Source organism: Hippopotamus amphibius, chromosome 13 (assembly GCF_030028045.1).
Source record: "Hippopotamus amphibius kiboko isolate mHipAmp2 chromosome 13, mHipAmp2.hap2, whole genome shotgun sequence".
NCBI classification, from domain to species: Eukaryota; Metazoa; Chordata; class Mammalia; order Artiodactyla; family Hippopotamidae; genus Hippopotamus; species Hippopotamus amphibius.
In genome coordinates this window covers 81,613,084-81,634,428 of record NC_080198.1, presented here as the reverse complement: position 1 = coordinate 81,634,428, position 21,345 = coordinate 81,613,084, and the positions used below count along the sequence as shown (strand labels likewise).

The 21,345-nt window shown below is 39.4% G+C and overlaps 1 protein-coding gene across 8 annotated transcripts in view; it reads right to left on the bottom strand.

The window, feature by feature from the left end:
- Positions 1–14,184: 14,184 nt before the first annotated feature.
- CAMK2D (calcium/calmodulin dependent protein kinase II delta) overlaps positions 14,185–21,345 on the bottom strand; it is a 284,123-nt gene continuing 276,962 nt past the window's right edge. For 6 of the 8 annotated variants that reach the window (XM_057705222.1, XM_057705215.1, XM_057705216.1 and 3 more), the window contains 3 exons: positions 19,358–19,586; positions 17,423–17,518; positions 14,185–16,247 (listed from right to left, as the gene is read on the bottom strand). In XM_057705222.1, coding sequence (XP_057561205.1) covers positions 17,452–17,518; positions 19,358–19,586 — 296 coding nt within the window. In that variant the 3' untranslated portion in view covers positions 14,185–16,247; positions 17,423–17,451. The remainder of the gene's footprint in view (positions 16,248–17,422; positions 17,519–19,357; positions 19,587–21,345) is intronic. The other 2 variants (XM_057705220.1, XM_057705223.1) reach the window with 1 other exon arrangement.

Genomic DNA, 21,345 nt, shown 5'->3' with positions numbered 1-21,345 from the left:
ACTGGTAATATTGCTGTGAAAGTTAATTTTATGTGTCAACTTGACTGGGCCATGGGGTGCCCAGATACTGGGTTAATGTCAATCTGGGTGTCTCTGTGAGGGTGTTTCTGGATGAGTTTAACATTTGCATTGGTAGAATGAGTAGAGCAAATTGCTCTCCCTCATATAGGTGGGCCTCATCCAATCAATTGATGGCTTGAATAGAATAAAAACGCTTACCCTCCCTCTAGTAAGAGGGAACTCCTCCCGTCTCACTGCCTTTGGGCTGGGACTTCAGTTGGTCTTTTCCTGCCTTCTGACATGAATGGAAACATGGCTTTTCTTAGGTCGCAAACTTGCTGGCTTTCAGGCTAGAACCAAACCATCAGCTTTTCTGGGTCTCTAGCTTGCCAGTGGCAGATCATGGGCCTTCTCAGTCTCCATAAGTATGTGAGCCAGTTCCTTAGAATAAATCTCTATGTGCATGTATCCTACTGGTTTTATTCTCTAGAAAACCCTGACTAATACAACCAATAGGACAAAAATAACAAGGGCAAGTTTCAAAGCATCTTGGATCCTTTTGAGTGTTTATAGTCATTTTCACTCGCCTGGAGTTCCCGGACTGATAATCCAGGCTGAGGAATCCCATCAGGACCTCCTAGGCCTGTCTGAGGGAATTTGCCGGTCCAAATAATATGTAAGAGCAACCTAAATGATCTCTAGAAAATAGGTGTGTCAATTTTAAAGGGCAAACGGAAGTGAAAAAAAAAAAGAAAAAAGAACAAAGAACCCAAACAGGAGCTTAAACAGCAAGGTTCATGTGTAGGAAGATCTGGAGATGAATGTAATCAAGTGGAAAGAACAAATATCTTAAAACTAAAACTATGAATAGTAAGAGTGTTCTGGAATTTCCCTCCTAGGTGGTACCTTGTCCTTCCACCATGGTGACAAGAGTAGAGTGTGGGGGCCTAAGGAGCTTCAGGGGATCGGACAGTGCAGTGTCTCCTAGACATGAAATGACGAAACCTGGATTTGAGATAAAAAATTTTGCCACTGAGTGAGCTTGGATATGTAATGTAATCTCTCTGACAATTTCTGCTTTGTAAATCATAGCTGTTTTTGTGAGGCTAAAATTAAATGGATGACTGAGTATTTTCTTCTCTGGTAATTTCCCTAAGGAAATAATCAACGAACTGTGCAAAAAGTTAGCTACAAGGATGTTCATTGCTTACTGTTGATAGAATAAAAGTACAAAGAAGCATACATGTTCAACAATAGGAAATTGGCTAAATAAATAATGGTATATCATTTAGGGACACAGTTTAGCCTGAGGTCTCTAAAAGTAATGGTATAGGAGCATATTGAAATGATGTTTATTATATGCTAGCAAGTGAAGAAAGAAACATATAAGAAAACATATAGTATAATCTTGTTTTTGTTTTATGTCTGTAATTGGGAGAACTAAACATCGATTTTTTCCTTCCAGTAGATGAAGAATGATAAGAACAAAAGATCCTCAGCATTTCAAGCCGATTTTTATGAAATAATCAATAAGGGTAATAGGGCTCTGTCATTTTGCTAGTAAGCTCGGAGGAAAAGTAGGAAAGAAAACAAATCTGTTAAATATGAGAAAGGCTATTGGTGATCATGAGGCAGCTAGCAAAGCATTTCCTTTTGTCAAAGAAAATAATCAATAAACAATCTGTAATAAGAAAAGAGTTTTATTTGAGCCAAACTGAGGACTAGCCCGGAAGCCCACTTCCCAGATGACTCTGAGAAATTGCTCTGGAGAAGCAAAGTTTTCAGCACGGTTTTATATCTTGTTAGAACAAAGAACATTAAACAAATCAGGGTTACATTTCTTCAAGGTTTCAAAAAAAAAAAAAAAAAAACAGTCCAGCATGTACATCGTAAGTTAGCATGGCCTTGCACCTGGGAAGGGAGTTTTATCATCAAAAGAGAACCACTTTTGGCGTCCCAGGAAGAGAGGCATTTCATCTTTATTTTTTAACATGGACATTCTTTACTTCTGCTCAACGTGTCTTTTTCTCTAATAATTAAAGCACATGTACCATGTATGTTTGATAGGCCACTAACAGGCTATTTTAGTTAGCATCAAATTCACGTTAACTCATGTATAAGCCAGAATGACTTCCCCATATCTCGATACATGAAAATTTCTTGTATCACTTTCTATGTCTTGGAGGAATTAATATTTGTTCCTGGGAGGGTGTGTGTATTCATGCTTTTAACAGATATGTTAAAAAAAAAAAGTGAATGTTGAGCACAAAGATGGGATTAACTCAAAAGAGAAACTTGAGGTTTCAGGCTGCTGAGATCTGGAGCTTCATAACCCCTTTCTCTTCACTCCCCCTTTCCTTCTTTCCTGTCCAGTGGCATCATTGCATCAGCATAGAAAAAATCACACAGAAAACACAATACAATTGACCCTTGAATAACATGGGGGTTAGAAACACTGACCTTTATGCATTGAAAATCCTTGTGTAACTTATAGTCGGCTTTCCCCAAATACACAGTTCCTCCGTATCCGCAGTTCCGCATCTGCGGATTCAAGCAGCGGGAATCCTGTAGTGGTGTGTCATTTGCTACTGGAAAAAACCCGCGTGTAAGTGGACCTGCGCACTTCAAACCTGCGTTGTTCAGGGGGCAACTGTACAAGGCGAGAATGCTTCTCCAGCCTTGATGTTGCAAACCCTGGGGACAGCTCTTAGGGCAGCAGTAACCGATTGGGTGGTGAAAGACCTCTTTCTTGCTGTCTCCTGAAAGTGAGATGTGTTTACCTGCCTAAATTTTAAGGAGTTTGGTGGCCTCAGCATGAGTCAGAGTGCAGGGGAGCCAGGTTAAGAATGAGATAGAAGCCCATAGTGGCAATCTCCTGGCAAGGGGCTTTCTCCTGGGACAGCTTTTTATCACTGAGCCTGTGACAAAGCAGATATTGGTCAATGTTTCTTTCTGTCCTTGTTTCCTGCCTGTGAGGACATTTTGTCTTGCCTTTCCCACTCATCACGTCTAATTGCCAGCCCAGTGCCTGTTCACCTCCGCAAAGTGCTTCTTTTCTGCTGTCTCCTCATGTGTGTGTAAGCTTTCTCCTGTGTGTATTCAGTGTTTCATCTTATAGCAGAGTGGTCTCAAGGTGGATGAGCTCATTTTCTTACGAACTAAATGCGGGCAAGGCAGGAGTGTGAGATCGACGATCACTTTTCAGATTCATCCTCTTAGCCCTGCGTCCCAGAAGGGGTCCCTCCCTCCTAGTTGGAGTAATAAGGAATCTAGTTCTTTTGTTTGGGGGTGAAGCGGTGCTCATGAAAATACGCAAAGAGCGAACAGGAGAGGAAGGTAAAGTTTAAGAATTAAGGCGTTTGGAAGAAAGACTGTGGTGACTAACCAACCCCATCTTCAGTGGAAGATGCCTCTGAGTCACTTATATTTGTGACAGTGATACTGACAGAAAGGAGCATTGTACACATAACACCACGTAATCACAAAGCAGTTAGCTGAATGCTTCTTCCCACACAACAGCAAATTGTTGCTTCAGACCCTGTGGGAACAGGTTCTAGAAATGAACTGCCTGTTCTTTTGTTCACTTTGTGGCACAGAATCCAGTGGGTGGATGGTGAATAAGATCTCTGATGTTTACTTAGTTCTCACACACCCCACTTTCCTACTTTATTTAGAGTGTTAAACCAGAAAAGCAGCACTGAAGAAAACGGATTACTAAATGTGGTTTCAGGCACCAAGTGGTCTTTACTCCCCTCCTCTTCCAAGTTTTTCATTGAAGTTAGGGCAGGGCAAAGAGGGGGCAGGATGAAATTCTGGCTTAATAGGCCTTTTATGGGACTGGAGTTCTTGGAAGAACTTCAAATGGAGTGAAATGACTAAACTTGCCTAGTCCCAAGGAGTGCATGGGGGAGAATTCCCAGCACTGAACCTGCTGGGCACATCAGGAACATAACACAAGAGAATGTGGGTGAGACATAGAGTTTGGAGGAGATAACGATTCATTTTCTTTTCTTTTTTCTTTTTTTTCATTTTCTTTTCATTTCTTCACTGTTCTCATTACATGCATAGGATAGCAGCTTTAAAGGGGACGATAAAAACAAAGATTTTTTTGGCTTTCCCAGTGTACTCATTATACCAGACAATGTTGGTTCCTAAACTTTTTGAAAAAAGGCAATAGGATCCGGTCTCTGTGCAGGTCTCCTCCCTTCACTGAACACCCAGGGTGTAAGGGAAAGGAGCTCTGGGGTAGGTCCTTATCAGTCTAAGCTGAACAGGGTATGGCATGTGACCTAAGAAATGTTTCTTTGCTGGGGGGTGGGGGTAGAGGAGAGAGAGCAAGCCAACCTTCCCTTGATGCTGTCCTGTCTGGATGTGACACAAGGAACCATGTCATGTGTTTTGGGGCTGTGGGCTCTTTTAACCTGCATTATAAAGTTTACACCCTTAGAAGGGCATGCGGAAAAATGGAAAGAATCTGGGTCCTTGTTCATGGTGTTGAGTCACTGGGTTTATCAGGCTGTTTATTCAGATTGTTTCTCAACCCATCTCTTGGGCTGTGAAATAATGTAAACATGTTCCTTGTTAAGATATTTGGAATTCAGTTTTCTCTTCCTTGCAGCCTAAAAAAGTTCCAAATTTGTACACTGATGCTGAAAGTTTATTCTTTAACTACAGTAAAGTGCCCCTGACCCCCACCACTAATTATGATGTAGGTAGGTTACAACCCTTGGGGTTACTCTGAGGCAACTCCTGTATGGGCTGGGGGCCTCAGCTTCTCTAACTGTGAAAGAGGAGAACAATTCATTAATTTATTCAACTACAAATGTTTATTAACATCTACACTGTTCTAGGAGCTGGGAATACATCATGAACAAGAGAGGCAAAAATCTCCGCTCTCGGAAAATAGATAAAATGAGGAAACAATATGTTAGGTAGTACTTGTAAGGAGAAAGAAGAACCAGGGAAGGAGGATATGAAGTGTCCTGCAGGGGAGTTAGGTTTGAAGACGGTCCGGGAAGGCTTTGCTGATAAAGTGACTTAATTTTGCAAAGAAGTAAGTGAAGGAGACAGCCACTCTGAGGAAGAGTGCTTCTGCACAGGAAAAAGCAAGTGTAAGGCCCTGAGGTGGGAGCATCCTAGCTTGTTCACAGAGAAGTGGTGAGAAAAGTACGGGGGAGCCATATCAGGTCCAGCCTCGAAGGACCCTCTCCGGACTTTGGTTTTCACTCTGAGTGATAAGGGGAGCTATTGGAGGATTTTGTGCAGAGAAGTGACATGCTTTGACTTAATTTTAACAAGCTCATTCTACCTGCTACATTAAAAGTAAACAGAAGAGAGAGAAGAGGAGTAGCTGAGAATCCAATTAGGAGGCTATTCCAATAGTCTAGAGAACATGATGGGGATTTGGCCCAAGGGAGGTAGCAGGGGCCATTGTCAGAAGTGGTCAGATTCTGGTTATAATGTGGAGGTAAAGATGACGGAATTTCAAACAGAAAGAAAGAAAAGGGGAAAAAAAAAAAAAAAGACAGACAGACACCACCAAGATTTCTGGTCTGATCAAAGAATTGAATTACCAATTCTTGAGACATGGGAAGAGCTGTAAGGGGAGCAGGTTTTGCCACAGATGATCAAAAGCTCAGTTTTGGACATTTTTAGATGCCTAGTAGATCTACAATGTAGATTTCAAATAGTTGGATCTATGTGCTTGGAGTTTAAGAGAGTGATCCAAGCTGGAAATATTTTTGAGAGTCGTTAACATAATTTAAAGCCATCGAGATTGGGTGCAATTATGCTGGGGTGAGGAAAGAAAAAAAAAAAAAAAAAAAAAGAGTTCCAAAACTTAAAAGCCAGGTTGATGAAAAAGGACCAGTTAGAGATTGGGAAGGAGCATCTAGAATGGGAGGAAGAAGATGAGGCAAGTGTATTGTCTGAAAGACAAGAGAAAAAGGTTTCAAGATTGAGACATCAAGCTGTGTCAAATGCTGCTGAGAGAACAGGTAAAATGAAGACTGAAAATTGATTCCCGAAATGAATGACACGTTAGTCATCGGTGACTTTGGGAAAAACTGCTTTGTGGATTCGTGAGGGTAACTGGAGTGGGCTTAAGGGGCACAGGAGGAGAGAGGTGGCAGCCAGCAAGTGCAGGCAGCCTTCTCAAGGAATCTGGCCATGAAGGAAAGAAATGGGGCATTGGTGGGGATGTCTAGTGTAGGAAAAAGGATTTATGATGACAGTGAGGTGGGGAGAGATGCAGTACTTGCCAGCAGGTGTAAGGGGGAAGGGTGTGGCCTCTGCCAGGTGATTGAACTCTTTATCCACAGCAATGGGAGAGAAGGCCGGGGGCGGTTTGGTTTGTAGACAGAGATGCAGAGATCGCTTTATTTCTTGCTGTGAAGTCAGAAGCCGGGTCCTCAGGAGAACACTTCAGCTTACTTTTTTTTTTCCTTAGCTCTTTATTGGAGTGTAATTGCTTTACACTGTTGTGCCAGTTTCTGCTGTACAACAAAGTGAATCAGCTGTATTTACACATATATCCCCATATTCCCTCCCTCCCTCTCTCCCTGTCCTGGCCCTCTAAGGCATCACCCATCATCAAGTTGATCTCCATTTGTTATACAGCAACTTCCCCCTAGCTATCTATTTTACAGTTGGTAGTGTACATATGTCTATGCTACTCTCTCACTTCGTCCCAGCTTCCCCTTCGCCCCTTCCCCCAACCCCGTGTCCTCCAGTCCATTCTCTGCATCCTTATTCTTGTCCTGTCACTGGGTTTATCAGTACCATTTTTTTTTTTTTAAGTTTCCATGTATGTGAGTTAGCATACAATATTTGTTTTTCTCTTTCTGGCTTACTTCACTCTGTATGACAGACTCTAGGTCTATCCACCTCATTACATATAGCTCCATTTCATTCCTTTTTATGACTAATATTTCATTGTATATATACGCCACATCTTTTATCCATTCTTCCATTGATGGGCATTTAGGTTGCTTCCATGTCCTGGCTATTGTAAATAGTGCTGCAGTGAACACTGTGGTACATGCATGTTTTTGGATCATGGTTTCCTCAGAGTCGATGCCCAGGAGTGGGATTGCTGGGTCATACGGTAGTTCTATTTTTAGTTTTTTAAGGAACCTCCACACTGTTTTCCATAGTGGCTGTACCAACTTACATTCCCGCCAGCCATGCAGGAGGGTTCCCTCAGCTTACTTTTGAGAGTTGTTTTGTTTGACAGAAAACTAGAAGCACCGTCAATACTTCGTGCTGCTCTCCCAGGCCGAGGTGGTGTATGACTCTTACTGTTCACATCAGGGACACGTGGTTTAGTATGCTGATTTTTTTTTTTTTTTAATCTCACTTTCACCTGACAAAGGAGACCATGGACACAGTGAAACGTGTAGCAGTCAGTAGAATTTTAATGAAGTCACTCCAAAGTTGTGCTTTCTGTGTTTACCCTTATATATAGTTTTTATTTACACAGAGATTCAAAATTTCAGTGACGTCAGGCTAAAATTCCTTGACTTTCCCTAGAATATACTGATTTACTGTTTAATCTTCCCTACTTCCGGCTAGATGATGACCCCACTGTTTCTCACTTTGCTGCTGAGACATTTGAATACGAGTATATCCTTAGCAATATCAGTAAGCCTGCACACACAGGGCAGCTCATAGCAAAATCAGAGTTGTATATGCCTCTGAAGAAGGAATAACCAGAACATCGTGGGTATTAATATCAGTGATTAGAAGTTAGAGCTGCTACCATTTAATATTCTTCACCAAATTCTAGGTACTCTGTACCTATATCTCTAACCCTCACAATATCCTTATTTTTTTTTTTTTTTTTTTTAAATTTTATTTTTTTTTGGGGGTACACCAGGTTCAATCAACTGTTTTTATACACATATCCCCATATTCCCTCCCTTCCTTGACGCCCCCCCCTCGATTCCCCCCCACCCTCCCTGCCCCAGTCCTCTAAGGCATCTTCCATCCTCGAGTTGGACTCCCTTTGTTATACAACAACTTCCCACTGACTATTTTACAGTTGGTAGTATATATATGTCTGTACTACTCTCCCGCTTCTTCTCAGTTTCCCCTTCACCCCCCGCCCCCTCCCATACCTCGAGTTCTCCAGTCCATTCCCTGTATCTGCTTCCCTGTTCTTGTCACTGAGTTCATCAGTACCATTTTTAGATTCCGTATATGTGAGTTAGCATACAATATTTGTCCTTCTCTTTCTGACTTACTTCACTCTGTATGACAGATTGTAGTTCTATCCACCTCATTACATATAGCTCCATCTCATCCCTTTTTATAGCTGAGTAATATTCCATTGTATATATATGCCACATCTTCTGTATCCATTCATTTGTTGATGGGCATTTAGGTTGCTTCCATGTCCTGGCTATTGTAAAGAGTGCTGCAATAAACATTATGGTACAAGTTTCTTTTGGGATTATGGTTTTCTTTGGGTATATGCCCAGTAGTGGGATTACTGGATCATATGGTAGTTCTATTTGTAGTTTTTTAAGGAACCTCCAAATTGTTTTCCATAGTGGCTGTACCAACTTACAGTCCCACCAACAGTGCAGGAGAGTTCCCTTTTCTCCACACCCTCTCCAACATTTGTTGTTTCCAGACTTTGTGATGATGGCCATTCTGATTGGTGTGAGGTGATACCTCATTGTGGCTTTGACTTGCATTTCTCTGATGATGAGTGATGTTGAGCATCTTTTCATGTGTTTGTTGGCCATCTGTATGTCTTCTTTGGAGAAGTGTCTATTTAGGTCTTCTGCCCATTTGTGGATTGGGTTATTTGCTTTTTTGGTATGAAGCTGCATGAGCTGCTTGTATATTTTGGAGGTTAATCCTTTGTCCGTTGTTTCATAGGCAATTATTTTTTCCCATTCTGAGGGTTGCCTTTTAGTCTTGTTTATGGTTTCTTTTGCTGTGCAAAAGCTTTTAAGTTTCATGAGGTCCCATTCGTTTATTCTTGATTTTATTTCCATGATTCTAGGAGGTGGGTCAAAAAGGATGTTGCTTTGATGTATGTCAAAGAGTGTTCTGCCTATGTTTTCCTCTAGGAGTTTGATAGTGTCTGGCCTTATATGTAGGTCTTTAATCCATTTGGAGTTTATTTTTGTGTATGGTGTTAGGAAGTGTTCTAATTTCATTCTTTTACATGTTGCTGTCCAATTTTCCCAGCACCGCTTATTGAAGAGGCTGTCTTTTTTCCATTGTATACTCGTGCCTCCTTTGTCAAAGATAAGGTGCCCATATGTGTTTGGGCTTACTTCTGAGTTCTCTATTCTGTTCCATTGATCTTCCTTTCTATTTTTGTGCCAGTACCATACTGTCTTGATCACTATGGCCTTGTAGTATAGTTTGAAGTCAGGAAGCCTGATTCCACCAACTCCATTTTTCCTTCTCAAGATTGCTTTGGCTATTCGGGGTCTTTTGCGTTTCCATACAAATCGTAAGATTTCTTGCTCTAGTTCTGTGAAAAATGCCATTGGTAATCTGATCGGGATTGCATTAAATCTGTAAATTGCTTTGGGTAGTACAGTCATTTTCACGATATTGATTCTTCCAATCCAGGAACATGGTATATCCCTCCATTTGTTTGTGTCGTCTTTGATTTCTTTCATCAATGTCTTAAAGTTTTCTGCATACAGATCTTTTGCCTCCTTAGGCAGGTTTATTCCTAGGTATTTTATTCTTTTGGTTGCAATGGTGAATGGGAGAGTTTCCTTAATTTCTCTTTCTGCTCTTCCGTTGTTAGTGTATAGGAATGCAAGAGATTTCTGTGCATTCATTTTGTATCCTGCTACTTTACTAAACTCATCAATGAGTGCTAGCAGTTTTCTGGTAGAGTCTTTAGGGTTTTCTATATATAGTATCATGTCATCTGCAAAGAGTGACAATTTTACTTCTTCTTTTCCAATTTGGATTCCTTTAATTTCTTTTTCTTCTCTGATTGCTGTGGCTAACACTTCCAAAACTATGTTGAATAACAGTGGTGAGAGTGGACACCCTTGTCTTGTTCCTGTTCTTAGAGGGAATTCTTCCAGTTTTTCTCCATTAAGAACAATGTTGGCTTTTGGTTTGTCATATATGGCTTTTATGATGTTGAGGTAATTTCCTTCTATGCCCATTTTCTGGAGAGCTTTTATCATAAATGGATGTTGAACTTTGTCAAAAGCTTTTTCTGCATCTATTGAAATGATCATATGGTTTTTATCCTTCAATTTGTTGATATGATGTATCACGTTGATTGATTTGCGTATATTGAAGAATCCTTGCATCCCAGGGATAAACCCCACTTGATCGTGGTGTATGATTTTTTTAATGTGCTGTTGCAGTCTGTTAGCTAGTATTTTGTTGAGGATTTTTGCATCTATATTCATCAGTGATATTGGTCTGTAGTTTTCTTTTTTTGTGACATCTTTGCCTGGTTTTGGTATCAGGGTGATGGTAGCCTCATAGAATGAGTTTGGGAGTGCTCCGCCTTCTGCAATATTTTGGAAGAGTTTGAGAAGGATAGGTGTTAACTCTTCTCGAAATGTTTGATAGAATTCGCCTGTGAATCCATCTGGTCCTGGGCTTTTGTGTGTTGGGAGATTTTTAATCACTGCCTCAATTTCCGTACTTGTGATTGGTCTGTTCATGGTTTCTATTTCTTCCTGGTTCAGTCTTGGAAGATTGTATTTTTCTAAGAATGTATCCATTTCTTCCAGGTTATCCAATTGATTGGCATATAGTTGCTTGTAGTAGTCTCTCATGATGTTTTGTATTTCTGAGGTGTCCGTTGTGACTTCTCCTTTTTCATTTCTAATTCTGTTGATTTGCATCTTCTCCCTTTTTTTCTTGATGAGTCTGGCTAATGGTTTATCAATTTTGTTAATCTTCTCAAAGAACCAGCTTTTAGTTTTATTTATTTTTCTTCTGGTTTCTTTCCTTTCTTTTTCATTTATTTCTGCTCTGATCTTTACGATTTCTTTCCTTCTGCTCACTTTGGGGTTTCTTTGTTCTTCTTTCTCTAGTTGTTTTAGGTGTAAGGTTAGGTTGTTTATCCGATCATTTTCTTGTTTCTTAAGGTAGGACTGTATTGCTATAAACTTCCCTCTTAGAACTGCTTTTGCTGCGTCCCATAGGTTTTGGGTTGTTGTGTTTTCGTTGTCATTTGTTTCTAGATACTTTTTGATTTCCTCTTTGATTTCTGTAGTGATTCCTTGGTTGTTTAATAGTGAATTGTTTAGCCTCCATGTGTTTGTATTTTTTGCAGTTTTTTTCCTGTAATTGATATCTAGTCTCATGGCGTTGTGGTCTGAGAAGATGCTTGATATGATTTCAATTTTCTTGAATTTGCTGAGGTTTGATTTGTGACCCAAGATGTGATCTATCCTGGAAAATGTTCCGTGTGCACTTGAGAAGAAAGTGTAGTCTGTCGTTTTTGGATGGAATGTCCTATAAATATCAATTAAGTCGAGATGGTCTAATGTGTCATTTAAAGCTTGTGTGTCTTTATTTATTTTCTGTTTGGATGATCTGTCCATTGATGTAAGTGGGGTGTTCAAGTCTCCCACTATAATTGTGTTACTGTCGATGTCCCCTTTTATAGCTGTTAGCATTTGCCTTATGTATTGAGGTGCTCCTATATTGGGGGCATAGATATTTACCATTGTGATATGTTCTTCTTGGATGGATCCCTTGATCATTATGTAGTGCCCTTCCTTGTCTCTTTTAATAGTCTTTACTTTCAAGTCTAATTTGTCTGATATGAGTATTGCTACTCCAGCTTTCTTTTGACTTCCATTTGCATGGAATATCTTTTTCCATCCCTTCACTTTCAGTCTATATGTATCCCTTGGTCTGAAGTGGGTTTCTTGGAGGCAGCATATAGAAGGGTCTTGTGTTTGTATCCATTCAGCCAGTCTGTGTCTTTTGGTTGGAGCATTTAATCCATTTACATTTAAAGTGATTATTGACATGTGTGTTCCAATTACCATTTTCTTAATTGTTTTGGGTTTGTATTTGTAGGTGTTTTCCTTTTCTTGTGTTTCCTACTTAGAGAAGTTCCTTTAGCACTTGTTGTAAGGCTGGTTTGGTGGTGCTGAATTCTCTTAACGTTTGCTTGTCTGGAAAGCTTTTGATTTCTCCCTCAAATCTGAATGAGATTCTTGCTGGGTAAAGTATTCTTGGCTGTAGGTTTCTCTCTTTCAGGACTTTCAGTATATCCTGCCATTCCCTTCTGGCCTGCAGAGTTTCTGTAGAAAGGTCAGCTGTTATCCTGATGGGTTTTCCCTTATATGTTGTTTGTTGCTTTTCTCTTGCTGCTTTTAATATTTTTTCTTTGTGTTGAATTGTCGTTAGTTTGATTAATATGTGTCTTGGTGTATTTCTCCTTGGGTTTATTCTGTATGGGACTCTCTGTGCTTCTTGGACTTGGTTCATTATTTCCTTTCCCATGTTGGGGAAGTTTTCCACTAGAACCTCTTCAAATATTTTCACAGACCCTTTCTTGTTTTCTTCTTCTTCTGGGATGCCTATAATTCGAATGTTGGTACGTTTAAGGTTATCACTGAGGTCTCTGAGGCTGTCTTCTAGTCTTTTTATTTTTTTATCTTTTTCCTGCTCTGTGGCGTTTATTTCTTCCATTCTATCTTCCAACTCACTTATTCGTTCTTCTGCCTCAGTCATTCTGCTGGTTAGAGCATCTAGAGTATTTTTAATTTCAGTTATTTTGTTATCCATTGCTGTTTGTTTTTCTGAGTTCTTATGAACTGTTTCTTGTACTTTCTCTAATTTGTTATCGAGATTTTGTATCATTTTTACTATCATTACTCTAAATTCTTTTTCAGGCATTTTTCCTATTTCCTCCTCATTTATTTGGTCTTGTGGGTTTTTTTCCTGCTCCTTTGCCTGCATGGGGTTTCTTTGTTTCCTCATGGTTGTCCAAGCTTTTGGGGTTGCTTGTCCTGGTGATAGAGGTGTTTATAGAAGACTGTCCAAGCCTCAGACTAATGTCCAAGTATTGGATTAGACGAATATTCAGTCCTGCACCAGCTCTCCGGTTCCCACGCTCCCGCTCCTGGACCCTCCGTTCAGCCGCGGATCGATGTCTCGGTCCGGGAACGCTGAGCTGCGCGGCTATGTCAGGTTCTCCGCAGCCCTTTCCGGTGTCCGAGGCCGTCTGCTGGTGTTCAGCTGGTTCTCTGTGGGAATGACTGCGTCCTTCCGTGCATTCCCAATGCATCTGTGGAGAGGGATGCACTCCACGTCTCTCTACTTCGCCGCCATCTTTTTCTCCTCTCCTTATTTTTTTTTAATACAAAAATGAAGGTTCAGAAGGAAGAAGCAACTTAGAGTGTCAAAGACAATGATGACAAAGCCGAACACTGAATCCAGGACTCTGATTACACTGTTTCCCATTTATGGTTTGGCCACAGTTCAACAACTATTAACAATGTCTCCCTTCCTGGCCCTCATATGGATCCACAGATACAAACACCCAGTTGTTGCCTATAGAGGCATTACTCCAGTAGAGAAGACACAAAGATGTATTTCCAAAACAATGTGGTTGGTAGGAGAGGTGAACACAAACTATTATGCAAGTATTGAGAGTGAGCTTAGAGCATGGTCTAGGGAGGTTTGCTGGAGGGATGATATGCTAAATTGAATTTCAAGGAATGAGTAAGAATTATGTTGAAGAAGTAGGGGAAGCCTATTCTAGGTCAGAAATACAAACATGCAGTGCTTTTAACAAACTGAAAGAAGATGAGTACTTCTGTATACTCAAGTTCAAGTTGAAGAGTAGTAGGCGATGAGGCACTTGCCTGTAAATTAGAGATAACAGAGAAGTATTATGTGGTCAGAGTTGGGTTAAAAATGGAATCTAGCTAGCAGCCATGAGAAGGATGGAGTGGAGGGCATGCTTAAAAATTTTTTAGGACTCTTAATTGTTTTTGTTTTGTCCTCAGAAAAATTTTCCTAGGAGAGACCATTATTTTGTGCACATAGGAAATTGTACTTGGTGATAATGACAAGTTATTCTCAGAAGGAAGCTCAGTTCAATAACTTCATCTGTATGTCAAAGGTAAATTAATAACGAGACCACTGGCACTAGCCAGCGTCACATGCGCGTGAATACAGTACCTCTTAAGAAATAAAAATGGACGCATTGTCAGCAGAAATCACAAATTTATTAACTCTTAAATATATCAATCAGTCATTTACCATTATGGCAAGAAATATATACAGTGTCCCATGGTAAACTGCAGTGTTTCAAAATGAGAGAAGATAATAAACGTGTAATTCAACTGTGGTGGAGAGAACAAATCACAATTTCCTCACATCTTAGTGCGGAAGACAAACTTGATCTATGGTAATACTTCAACACCACATGCTAAAAGTGTAAAAAAACAAAAACAAAAACAAAAAAACCCAAACACTCTATACCTGTTTGTTTTTTTAAAATACATGTATGCCACGTATAGCCGCTTCACAAAAAGGTAAAAGAAATTAAAAAGGGAAAAATGAGGCCATTACTTTTTCACAGATCTCATTGGCAGGTTAACATGGCTCAATACATTTACTGTATATATTTTAAATATATATTGTTTTAAATCGTGTAATAATTATCAGAAAAGCTTCAATCCATCTACCATACATCCACTAGCAACAATATCTAAGGTGATTAGTAATCAACACAGAAAGGTGAAATGAGAAAAGAGGGAGGGTTGATATTTTTTATTTTTTTGCTTCTGCTTTAAAAATAGGCTTCTGAGGACTGTGAATTACTATTGTTAACATAACATTGATGAAGATACCATGCACTATAAAGCATTTCAGGGAGGAGAAAAAGCCCTACAGGAATTGAATAAACAAAGAAGAAATGAGAAGCACAAAGAAAACAGGGACGTTTCCTTTTTTCTTCTTTTTTTCTTTTTTTAAACAGGGAAATGCTAACTCTTGGGAGGAAGATAATGTTATTCTGACATATGAGAGACGCTACAAAAGCACAGGTCACAGAGGTCGCGTTCAAAACATTCAGGAGAATGAAAACACACGCAGGCCTCTCTAATTTCAGAAAAGTAGCCCGGGACGACACAGGAGGTGCCCATCCCGCAAGGCAGAAGGAAGTGCCTTTGCACACAATCCTGATCCGCGACTAACCTGGTACTCTCCTGGCAACTGCGCCAATCAGGAAGCCACAGCGCAGGTACATTTAGGAACCTACTTGCTTTCATTATAAGTTTAAACAATTCTAATACCTCCACCATAGTTAGGATCCCTACGTCCAAACTCGGGCAGAATTACAAACTTTTGAAATCATCTTGACGTCATTTTTACGGGCCCAGAAGATGATCAAAGTACTAGTTTAGCCACCTCCGAAAGGCCTCAGTTTTAATTTTGCCTTCATTATGCAAATTTCACTTTTCTTACATACTAGACAAGAAGAAAAAAAAAAGTAAAGAATGAGGAAAAGAAAATTACAAAGGAAGCAATCAAAAGTAATAAATAGGAGAAAATGAAGAAAAAAGAGCTTGGGACTGAGAAAGGAACAAAAAATTCAATTCAGCAAATTTCACCAGAACAGTGCGCGTATACTCTAAAGTGATCAAACTGGTCAATGATGTGAGTTTTTCCAGTTTACACAGTTTGACCAAAAAAGACATGGCTTTAGATAGTAACAAACCCACTGATTCTTGCTTCCACATTTGTAAGTGATTCTGCCCACATATCAACCCACTTTAAATGTTAAACTGCAACACAGCTTTCAGTGAAAAATCATCCATTGCAACCAGGATCACGCCAGGAAACTGAAGGTAATTTTTTTTTTGCCTTTTTTTGTTAAACAAGCTAAAACAGATGAACAGCAAAGTTTTTAAAAATGTACATTTCTCTGTCATTCAGAGAACGGTAACTGAAGTCTGGTAAGTCTTGGCCTAAACAGAGAAACTGGATGAACAGGTTGTACTCGGAATATTGTGGAATTTTTCTGTCTGACCTCCCCCTATTGTTTGCCAACAGTGATTTAAATTTGCATGGAACATCCTCATAGTTGAAGTGTAAACAATGTATAGGAAGGAATATATGACAAGATGATGCATCACATATGCATTACACGTAGGACCTTCACAACTTCATGCACTCAGAAACATGCATGAAGAGGAGGAGAGGACGGCCCGGGGTTACCATCCAGGTGCCTCGAGAACAGAGAATGCAGAAGTGGCACTGTTGATATTTAGCTGGAAGGAGAGAGGGGAGACACAAATTAAACTGTTTTACAAAGCATCATCAAATTACTTTGCCAAAGATGAGGCTAGGCTACGATTTTATACCTCAGTTAAGTAAAAGATTGAAAATACTATGTATAAGAGATCTTTGCTTGCAGTCATTAAAAGAGAAAATGCACAATGTTAAACAATTAATATCGATTTTCTACTTTGATCTGTCCATTTGTCCACACAGAGCTAAGCTAAAATAGACAGGGACTCAGGCTGTTATCACATGATTAAATCTAAATACACAGTTTAAGCATTCATGTTTACCAGACAAATTAATAAATGAATAGCATTATTTGGTTGAAAGAGACTAAAAGTTTAAGTTCATCCTTTAGCTTTTGTCCTTATTCTTAAACTCTGTTGGAAATCAAATCTAGAAGTTAATTTCACAGCCTCAAAAGTAAGGAAAACATGATTATTCTTATTTAACTGGAGGTCTTCTTTCTTTAAACAGCTGGGAGCACTACTTCTTCCGAGGTGTGACAAGGTCCAGTGCTTTGAAGGGGAAAAGACTGACAACACTAGCACACATATCTGAAGCCTTCTAATCCAAGGTAAGAAGCAAATCTTTTGAAATAACAACGCAGGCATGAATTTAATTACAGTCAACTTTCAATTATCCTCTTGAATTACTCATTTTGTGAGTTTTAAATTTCAGCTTGACTTCCTCCTTGTGGTCAAATACCATTATACTCAGTCAGGCACAGCAAATTAATCTACATATTAACCTTAGCCAAGCGCAGAACAGGAACTGTAACCTCTTGAAAAACAGTGAGACCCCAAAGGATCCTAGACCCTAGTATAAATTACGTCTGGATAATTGAGAGTTGTCTGAATTGACCCAGATAGAACTGACTTTTGATGTGAGAAATCCAGGGTATTCTAAATGTCACAATCCATACGCTGAAGGTAGGGTCTTCTCAGCGCTTTAGTACCTTGAAAATAAGGGTTATGCTACACAACAGTGCCAAACATTAGACTCAAGAGCTCATGCAAAAATGCTATGGATTCTCAAAGACCTTTTATGGTTTTCACTGAAATAACATGAGAAAATATCCTCAAAGGGAGGAAAAACAGCCATGCAGCTTTTCAATCATTAGCTCCAATCACAAAGTATCACGGAGCAGGATGTTACTTACAAGACCCATATGTGAATGGTTTTCAGGCCTTAGTTGTTTTGCCACAAAGAGGTGCTTCCTGAGAAGTTTTCTTTCCCATTTGGAATACAAGATGGCCTATTAAGAGAAGCCCCATTTAAGCCACCTGGCATAAAATGAAGTTTTCTTAAATAGGCTCTATCCCATAAACACGTTAGGGAATTGTAGAAAAACCTAACATTCTAGTACTGAATGAATGTAATCCCTTCTCTATTAACTGGGAATTTGTGCTGTACCTCTTTGGGGTAAAAAAAAACACAGAAATGCACAAAAACAGGTGTCTTCATTATCATTACATACCTTTTGACTTCCTGTTAATTACTTAGCTATTTTTTTTCTTGGGGGGGGGGGAGTGAATTTCAACCTATTTTTTTTTTTTCCCTTATTGACACACTTTTTACAAATCCAACAGTGATACACAGTAAGGCTATAGAGAAGGCCATTGAAAACCACTGGGCTGGGACATTATTAAACCAAGACGTTTGGATGGATTCTCTGGAGTTGAATGGCTGTTTGTGTGGCCTCGACTCCCCATCCCATCCCCCCAGGTATTAACAGGTGAGAGAATTTGGAATGAGATTAGCTGTTGGCTGAACTTCTGATTCTCAACACCCCTTCCTGTTCTCATCTCACCCCACTTTACTGACGCAACCTTGATTCGCATGCTCCTCCTTTACTCCAGCTGCAGCCGGCCTCTCTCACCCGCAGTCCTCTACCACAAGAAGTTAACATCTGACCCTGTGCTTTTTCTCCTGATGCTCCTTGAACTTGGACTGTCTTCCTTTTGTTCTTTCTATATTTCTCCAGATTCCACCCCTCACTTAAGACATCGTTCAAAATTCTATCTTCTATACACAGTATACTTCCAAACTGCTATAAACAGTTTGCTACATTGGTCATTCATTCCCTTCTACTCTGAAGTTGATTATGAACTTTATTTTAGTTTTTTCTTTGATATTGGTGGTAAGTTGCTTTCTAAACTAGAATATAAATTCCTTGAGGGCAACACTTTCACCTTGCATTTTATCTGGCACAAGTTAAGCACCTAGGTGATGCGTCTAGTTATTGACTGGAAGAGCAAACACGACATCTGAGGTAGAGTGGTGTAGTGAGAAGGATCCTGAAATATCTAATACTTGCATTTTAAATGCTGTATTTCATAAATTTCTCCTGATAGCTATAATTGAGCACCAGTAGAAAAAAAACCTATGAAATGAACCTCCTGATATTATACAGTCTCCCCACAGTATCTGCGGGGGGATTGGTTTCAGAACCCCCGAAAATACCCACATCTGCAGATGCTCAAGTTCCTCATATAAAATGGTACAGTATTTCATATAACCTACACACATCCTCCCATATACTTTAAGTAATCTCTAGATTAGTTAATACCTAATACAATGTAAATGCTATGTAAATAGCTCCCTGCAAGGCAAATTTAAGTTTTGCTCTTCTGAAACTTACTGGAATTGCTCCACCCCTGAAAATTTTTGATCTGAGCCTGGTTGAATCTGTGTGTGAGGAAACCATGGATAAGGAGGGTATTGGCAGAGGAAGGGGAAAAATAGGGAAGAGTTTCTAAAATGGCCAATTGTGACAATGACGTCATAAATAGTTTACCTTATTACATGAATTCTCCCTGATTTAACCATAAGAGAAACCAGCTTGATAGGATATCCTCTAGTTCCTATCTAAAACTACTGTATACTTTCTAGCACAAGTTTCAACCCACAAACGGCTAGTCTGATTGATCTTTCCAGAGAATTACAGACTGCTTCTCATGAAACATTAATTCCCACCAGTGTAACTGACCACTAGCATTAAATAACAGATGCTATGCTATTCACAACGGAATAAGTAAAAGACGCTGACCATGGGTACATTAAACAAAGAAGCTGACAGCCTGGAAATATTTACTTGATGGGTACTGTTGGCGACCCCGAGCGATGAAAATGAACATTCTGCCACTTTCCATCCCGGCGGTGCCACACACGTGTCTCTTCTGATTGCATTGTTTTTGGCATTCCGCTGCCATCCATGTACTGTGTGAGCCTAATGTACGCTATGCAGGCAGCATCATCGCCCACGAGATGTACATGGGGGTTCAGGATAATAGTGTGGATTGGTTTATTGCTTTTGGACAAAGCTGAAAGAGAACAACATGGAAAAGAGAATTTAGTTTCTATGTAAAGTAAACCAAAACCAACAATAACTTCAGTCAGGACCAATAAATAGAATGCCATTCATTCATTCAACTATTAATTCTTTGCATTAATGGAGTGGCTGGTACTGTGCAAAGCATGAAGAAAAAGCAGAAATAGACAGTCATTATTTTTTTTGATTCTCTTTGTAGTTAAATTGTATGCTGAAAACTGAGTGAGAAAGCTGGACAGACATATTTGTTAATAATGGAAAGTGGTTAGGAACAAGCCATAATATTAACCGAGATGGAGAAGGGCTGCCCAGCTGCATGGAGCAGTTCCTGTCTTTCCAATGAAGGAACCACTGGGGCAGTTGACAGGATATCCTGTGGGTTTGTTTGTTTTGTTGTTGTTAGTTGGTGAAGCACACAGGACAAGGGAAATATATCAGGTATTAAGCCTGGAGACTGCTCTCTCTTAAATAGGCTGGCCATTGTGTGAATCTGTTTCCCCATCTCATCCTGTGGCTCCTTTATTTAGTAGAGTCCAGTCTATGTTAGTCCATCTGCGGTCGTCCAGTAAAAATCCAAAATTTGGTGTTGGCCACATAGCCTGATTCTGATCCTCTAGCTCCTTCCTTTGAGCAGCCCTCACTAAGCTCCAGCCTTTGTTGTTCTGACAATAGCTATTTATTCTAGTTATTCGATGACTAAGAGATGTGAAGATTTAGTGCAGATGACTGATGCTGCTGCTCTCTTAGATCACCGAAACAGGTAGAACTATTCTACCTGTTATCCAAAGACGTCCTCCATTTTCAGAAAGATCTGAATAAATTACTTAGTGCTACAGTCAGGTAAAAAAAATAACATCCCATCATGAAGAATATGTATTTATGGAAAGTAATGATGTATAGTGTTATGCTGAGGTAAGTTAAAATGTTAATGGGTTAATTATTCTTTTACTACAGATGAGATGGTGTCAATCGAGAGTCAATTGAAGAAAACATTATGAGATGCTGTCAATCACAGTGCTGGATGGAACACAGAATAGGAGAACATTTACTGATGCTTTAAGGCCAATGTGCCACATAATTATCTTTTTTGGTTGCAAATGTCTAGTGCATATAAGAGAAAGCAATTCATTAAATGTAAAAATCATGTCAAGGCAGACATTCTTGTCAATAATGACTGGATGTGAGCTTGATTATCCCAATCATTACTACAATTCCTCCTTAATTCATCAAAATCTCACTGCAAAAGGTGAATTCACTCCCTGCATCACGCAGACACAACACGATACCTAATGTCTTTAAGTGTAAGGAAAAGAAGGATAAAAGAAAGGAACTTCTGATTTACACTTTTCTTGGTGATCTGAAGGAATTCTGCAGGAGTTTCTTTTGTCCCTCTCGCTTTCCTGACACATTAAAATTCTTGTAATTAGAACTGAAATATTTACCTGATTACTCATCTTCATTTACATTTTACCTTGAAAATGAGCACTAATTATGCTTGAAAGCCCTCCTCTATGTAAATATTCTGGCATGCTGCAGTTTCTTTTATCTTTTCATATATAAACAATGTTTTATGAAAACGTGAATTAATTCATCACTTTTGGTAACTCATTTTGCAGTTTATGCTATACATTTACTGGGACTTCTATGGGGTATATTTAATCATCATTTTTTATATAAAATTAGATATTTTTCAAAATATACCAAAACTTTTAAGGCTGTCATATTTTTCAAATACAAAAATTTTTTTTTGA